General features: G+C 33.5%; 1 protein-coding gene across 1 annotated transcript in view; it reads left to right on the top strand.

Annotated features, from left to right (window-relative positions):
• Positions 1 to 6862, top strand: part of LOC111393892 (phosphatidylserine decarboxylase proenzyme 1, mitochondrial) — an 8831-nt gene extending 1969 nt beyond the window's left edge. The window contains exons 2-10 of the mRNA XM_023019660.1: positions 491 to 579; positions 1748 to 1801; positions 1890 to 1955; positions 2054 to 2114; positions 2215 to 2324; positions 2430 to 2677; positions 3233 to 3339; positions 4881 to 4948; positions 6594 to 6862. Coding sequence (XP_022875428.1) covers positions 491 to 579; positions 1748 to 1801; positions 1890 to 1955; positions 2054 to 2114; positions 2215 to 2324; positions 2430 to 2677; positions 3233 to 3339; positions 4881 to 4948; positions 6594 to 6698 — 908 coding nt within the window. The 3' untranslated portion in view covers positions 6699 to 6862. The remainder of the gene's footprint in view (positions 1 to 490; positions 580 to 1747; positions 1802 to 1889; positions 1956 to 2053; positions 2115 to 2214; positions 2325 to 2429; positions 2678 to 3232; positions 3340 to 4880; positions 4949 to 6593) is intronic.
• The last annotated feature ends 313 nt before the right edge of the window (positions 6863 to 7175 follow it).

Here is a 7175-nt window from a genome sequence, read left to right as displayed (position 1 = left end):
CGGCGGCGGCGGCGCTAGCGGTAGCAATGGCAGTCGCTCAGAAGGTGCAACTCGACTGCTCCACTTAAATATATTAGGGAAAACAGTTAGTCCGAGTACTGCGTATGTTACTTTTGGCTCGATTATTTTGTTTTAAAACTGTATGGAAGATCCAAGCACCAAGATAAACTGTGTTCATATTTCTTTTAATCGAACAATTTCTTGTTATTTGTTGCAACTTATGCTCAAAATAATTACGCATTGCTGTTATATTTGACTAATCTGTTGCAATTTGATAATCTTTTTGCTTTATTTTGCCACGGTTTATTGCAAAGTAGATTCTCTATTTACATTGAGTATGAAGGATGAAGGGGAGACAAGAAAAATAAAGAAAATAATGTATGCCAAGTGTTAAGGGGCTGCCGGCATTGCTGTTATTACTTTACCAATGTGGAGTATTTTTGAAAGGCAAAGGAACGAGTAGTGAAGCTTGCAGTTGATTTCTCTGCAGGGAATTCTTTCTTGGTGCCTGGGGCGACTGTGGCAACTATACTTATGCTTGGTGCTCTCCATGCACGCCATATATATGAAGATAAGAAGGTAGTTTTATTTGCATATTACTCAATATGGGATGCAATGCTTATCTTATTACCATTTTGTGTTCTGTAGAAGAAAATGTGATCCCAAGGAATACGCTAGTTTCACACAATATCTTTATTACTTCTCGTGCCTTATGTCCTTGTGATCAGTAAAACCTGCTGGATGGGTTTCATGGGATTCATTTTAATGAATTTTCACTCATCACACACGGTCATGGATTGTATAGATGCCTTTACACTAGTTCATAGTTAATGGGATCTGGACTCTATTTGAATTGCTTTTTCTACAACCACAACGAAGGGGATAAAAGCTCTGACATGTTTGTTTAGCTTCAAGTCCATTGATGTATTTAGTTGGTGTGCGGAGTAAAGAAAGAGAAAAGAAGAGGTCTACTTTAAGTTGTAATTAGTCTTCTGTTATCTTTTTTCTGCAAACAATATGTCTATTAGATGAGTGGGAGTAGAACATCTTATTCCCATTTCTCCATATCTTGCCTAATAATTTATTCCACTCAGAACAATAAAATTTTGTAAAATTGGTTTTCCTAGATGTTCTGTACCTACCTTTCCAGTTGAAGCTTTCATTTTCATTTACTAATGGCTTTAAATTTGTTCCAAATTATAATTGTGATTCAGCTATGTGTTTGGTTTATGCGTGTTTTATAACAAAAAATAAGTGAAAACTTGGGATTTTCGCTCATAAAACATACTTGATTAACTACCAAGGTCACCTTCCTTTGTCCTCTACTGGAGAATATCTGCTTGGAATATTTGACCAATTTTTCACCGTTGGTATCTTAGCTTGAGAACTGTATCTATCTTCTAATTATTTTCTATTCCTTCTGATTATAGTCCAGTTAGGCATACTGGAAATCACTGCTGTGATTGTTCCTAGGAAGTTCAGCCAGATAAATGAGTGTTCTTTATACCTGGAGGCCTGACATGTTTTCTGTTGTAATCTTGAAGTTCCTTCTGAGGCTTTGCCTTAGCATCTTACATTATATTTAGTCTCATTTTGGTTTCATTTGCTGCATTGTTGATTTGGAACTTTTGTTTGAACATATCATATTATCAATAACTGTCACTCTGTCTGAAATATATCTTTCTTACCAATACATGCTTATTGTCTATATGCATATTCTTACTGATTGTTGTATCTTCTCTAATAGATTGAAGAGGCAAGGGAAAAAGGAGTTGAATTGGAGTTCCACCCTGATGTTAAAGTAACTTTATGTTTCACATGTAAATGATACAAGTTATCATAAGTTTCTTAATTCAGACTTCTTTGCTTAACTCAGTCATTACTAATAGGCCAGCTTCTTGAGATTGCTGCCACTACGGTCCATTTCAAGATTGTGGGGTTCCTTGACAAGTGTGGTGAGTGATTGACATTAAAATTAGCAAACATATGATTGAATTATATAAACAAGCTAAAATAATTTTATTAAATTTTTTTATTTTTTATTTTTTACCAGGAATTACCCATTTGGCTGAGACCGTACATGTACAAAGCATGGGCTCGAGCATTCCACTCTAGTAGATTTCTTATTTTTCAATATAATCAATGAATAGTTGATCCTTTTATGGTTGTTCATGGATGATAATTTTCTGAAATCTTCATATTTTTATATTATAGACTTAGAAGAAGTTGGTCTGCCTTTGGAAGAATATGCATCTCTACGGGAGTTTTTCGTTCACACATTGAAAGAAGGATCAAGAACTATTGATTCTGACCCTTACTGTCTGGTAAATGGTAACGGGATTCTTGGAGATATGTTTTATATACTTTTCACTCTACTGCAAGGTCAAAATTAATTTGACCTTGGTGTATTTTATTTATTGTCGTCATAGGTCAGTCCTGTAGATGGCATTGTTTTGAGATTTGGTGAATTGGGAGGAGCAGGGGCCATGATTGAGCAAGTGAAAGGATTTTCTTATTCGGCTTCTTCCCTTCTTGGTGCAAGCTCGTTTCTTCCGATGATTACTGCAGAGTATGCAAGAGAAGAAAATGGTGAGGAAGAGAACACTTTGAGAGATGAGACAAAAAGGTCATGGTGGAGAATATCTCTCGCATCTCCTAAGGTTAGAGAGATGGCAAGGTAAAGTTTAAATGTTTTTGTTGCAACTATTTGTATTTATATTCGACGAACTACCTCATCTAAAAGCTTAACTGTTAGACAGGGACAAGTTTATTTTCTTGAAAATTGTCTTCAATGCAATCCATCACATGCAGTTCAAATCATTTTTATTTTTATTTATTTTTTTTCAATTAAAAGACCTGACACGTGCACAACTTCAGTAACATAAAGACTTGACACTTCTTTTTGTAATGTGTTTAAACACATCCTCTAAAAAGAAATATTGAACCACTTCATCTAAAGCTTAAGTTGTTGAAGAGGGGATAATTTTTTTCATATAAATTATGTAAACAACAATATTTAGTGATAGATGCTTACAAGAATCTTTGGGAGCATATATAATCGGTTTGTTCCTAACCACGATTGTCTAAAAGAAGAAGTTAAACCTCATCTGTTGGCTTTTGAGAATTTTCCTCTACATAAGCATGTATACTGGAAAACAAACAAAAATGATATTGCAACAGAAAGAGAACAAATGAAATGCAACATTAAGTTATCAGTTTAATTTGAATGCAGCCCAATGAAAGGCCTCTTTTACTGCGTTATTTACTTGAAGCCCGGTGACTATCATCGGGTACACTCTCCAGTTGATTGGAACGTTCTTGTTCGTCGTCATTTTACAGGTAGCTATATATTTGTTTGATTTGGCCATTGATTAATTGTTGTTTATGATTTCATTCTCTGACTATTATTCTTTTTGTGGGACACTTTATAACTGCTCAATCTTGCACATGATCACTGTCTGCTAGAAGAAACAGATATTTAGCCCATGTTTGGCTAATGTATAAACTATCTATAATCAGTCAAACCACTTTTTATACCCACAATTTCTGGGACCTTGAAGTACTAACCATTTATCTATCACTCATTTTCTATCTATTTATAATTTAGGATTTGTTTGGCACAGCTTTTTTGGAAATAATTTTTCATCAAACTCATTTTTGACTTTATATTATTCCGATAAAATAATTTTGCATGGCCCCATTGCTTTTCACTACCTTTTAATTACATTTTCAAAAAAAAAAAAATAATAATAATAAAAAATAAAAAAAAATCATTTTTTCACTTCAAATAATCTATCCCAAACCAGCATTAAACCCATTTATAAACAACTCCCAAAAATACCCTTAATTTTTGACTTCTTTATTTTATTGGTTGTTATTGGGCACTATGAAAATTGATAGGGTAGCTCATAGAGTTATTTGTTGTCCTTCAAATTCAGAAGATTTCATTTCAGCATTGGGATTCCTTCTCCCTTTCTGGTTCTATAGATGAAGGGATTGCATGTCAAGAAAGTTCATCTTTTACACATCTTATATTTACCTGTATTAGATTATTTTCATCAGAAAATTTGATGAAATTTGAGTTTTAAATTATTTTTTTTGTTACTATTTTCTTTATTAAATAAATTTGGAATTCAATTCTGATTAGGACTTTTAATTTTGTTATTATTTAGATGTTAGTTGTTAATTAGGATTAGTCATTAATTAAAATTAGTCGTTAATTAGGTTTTTTACTTGTTATAAATAAGGACTGTAGCCTTAATGGAAGAAGAGTTGTTTTTACAATTGAAATAAAATATTAATTACTAATATTTTATCCAATTTATCGGTCCTAAATTGGTGTCATTGGAATTAACAATTTTGTGTTCAAGATCAAGAATTTGGTATTCTTTGTGAAGAATCAATGAATATTTGCTTCCTAAATTCATGTGAATGAACGTGTTTTTAGATTGTTATTTTTGTTCATAATTATTTATCGCTCTGCCACCTACTCTTTTTTTGTGCGCGAATCAATGAGTTTGATGCCTACGTTTTTGGTATTCTTAAGAATCAACAGAGATTAAAAGGTTATCATGTTATGATATTCATTTGGAATCAACAAAATTTCGATATCAAAAGTCCTGTAGGATTTGTATAAATTAAAATTAAGAAATACTTCATTCATAAGCTCAGTTATATGAAAACATAAGTACTCCAGCAACATTAAGTTCTTGATGCAACACTGAAAGTGTATTCAAGGTGAAAAATTATGATCATCTTAAAAGACATTGCAAATTGATTGAGAATAGTTTTGATTGATGTCACATTCAATTTTTGTGTTGTTATTATTTTTTTCTTGCAATTTTCTTGATTCTATTCTTATTTTCCTTCCTGCTTGGCAGGTCATCTTTTCCCAATGAATGAGCGTGCTGCAAGAACTATCAGAAACCTGTACATTGAAAACGAAAGGGTAACCCTTGACTCACGGGCCAATAACACATTTCTATGCTTTAATATAGTTGCTATTCTACTAAGCAATGCGACCTGGACAGATGCTGACAGTCATAGTGGCGAATGCTTTTGTTAGTGGTATCTGTGCATGTGGTGACTGCATTAAGTATCAAAGTAAATTAGTTTTTTTTTTTCTTTGAAATACTTGTGAGGACTTGGGAGCATAAAATATTTGATGGAGCCACTTTGAATTCTAAGTTTCAATTTGGTGCAACCAGGATAACAAACCTCATTCCCCCAGCTACATGAAGTCCTTTTCACCACTCTATTTGATTCACCACTACATCGACTAATAGATCTAATGGAATCAAATATTTACAACCACATCAAGTCATGTAAATTATTCAACTTCTTCCTCTTATAATTTATTGTACGGACGTTATATTGCTCTTATGAAATGAGATGATCTGTACGCATGTCCCAACCAACTGACTTGTAATACACTTCATTTATTCTCACTTTGCTTCACTGCTACGTATTGGTGTATATCATCATAAGTAGATCTAATCCCCTCCAATCAATATCCCAGTGTACATGCCATCATTTCTCTTATGAATGAGATGATATCGACACATGTCCCAACCACCTGACTTGTCATTCTCTTTGTTTTACCTCTCTGTGTTGGTGTATATCATCATTCTGTAAGTAGATCTAATCCTCTCCTATCACTATGCTAATTTATATGCACGGAGTCAAAAAGCGAAATAGATATCGTGTCTGCAACAGTTCAAAGACTAATTGCTATGATTCTTTTGATCCTTGGTCATAAAAACTCTTAAAATTTTCCTTACCCTAGAAGACGCCTTTTGTTACAATTTTGCTTTCCATGTTTTTAATTTTTAAATAAAATGTCGTCCTGAGCGATCATTTAGGGGCCTTATGCGGTAATACCTCTAAGAAACTTTTTAGTTTTTCCACATAGCTGAGTAGATTGAGTTACTTGTACTTTTGGATGCACCCCTGTCTCGTCACTAGGACTTGTTCAGATCACAGTGTATAATGTAGAATAAGTCTTCTGACGAATGGACCTGGACTTAAAAATTAAAATATTAGTTCACAAAAGGTTAATGCTGTGTATCTTGTGCACTTCCTAGTGAGTTTCCTGGTTTCATGAATTGCATACATTTGATGAATTCAGATCACTCCAACTGCTCAGAATCTTAATTTCTAACTGCAGGATCATGCCAAAATCAAGTAATCTATCATTTACCTCTAAATTTGACTTTATTAGTATTTTGACTCTTCCTTGCATGTCTTCTTGATGTCATCATGTGATTTGGTTTTTCTGGTTACAAGTACTAATGTTACTTGCAATGCTTTGATGTGCAAAATCGTGAACTTAACACACCTCAGAGACAAGAAAGCATAGGATATAAACTGATTTCCGTATTTAACTGGCCAGCATTTCTTCATACGAGTTTAGTATAACTCCATCTCAATCGCCTCAAGTAGGTGCAAATGAAGTAATGTTGTGCTCCTTCTGTCATTTGAATCTGTTGAATGGAATTTTAGCTGGAAATAACAATTGGTCCATAATTGAGTCCTCTCTCACCTGGAATTCTGTATCTATGAATGTTGTCCTAACAAATCATTACGATGACCAGGTTGTTCTTGAAGGCCAGTGGCGAGAAGGTTTCATAGCATTGGCAGCAATTGGTGCGACAAATATTGGTTCCATTGAGGTTAGATGGCTATACTATTTTCAATAAGAGTGATTTTTTTGGTCCTGATTCATATTACGGAAAGTGAAAACTGAACTACACTTTTGGAAGAGCCTGCACATGGTCTCTTAATAAGATTACTAAAGTAGGAGAAGAATCAGAATTCTAAAGAATCTGGTTTTCTATACTTTCGGACAATTAGAGAATCATTTTTACCTGGTTTTATGGAGAAGTATGCTCGATAAATACAATGATCCAAAAAATATTTTAATCTGCACATTGCACCCAAAAAGGTGTATTGATAAGAAATACACACCCTATCATTTTGGATGAATTGATGCTGGATGAGCAGATTGCACTTTGATAAGTTATTTATATTGATAGTAGGGTAAGAGTTACTTTCAAATAAATAACGTTTGTTATTTAAAAAACAAAAAAGTCACTTGACACTAACTTTTACGTCTTCTAAGCTTAGTGAAACATGCTCTAGTATTATTAAGTAGTGGCATCATTTGAAAAAGCATA

Source organism: Olea europaea, chromosome 4 (assembly GCF_002742605.1).
Source record: "Olea europaea var. sylvestris chromosome 4, O_europaea_v1, whole genome shotgun sequence".
NCBI lineage: Eukaryota > Viridiplantae > Streptophyta > Magnoliopsida > Lamiales > Oleaceae > Olea > Olea europaea.
Note: the sequence above shows the minus strand (reverse complement) of the source record. Positions and strands in the feature narration are given on the sequence as shown.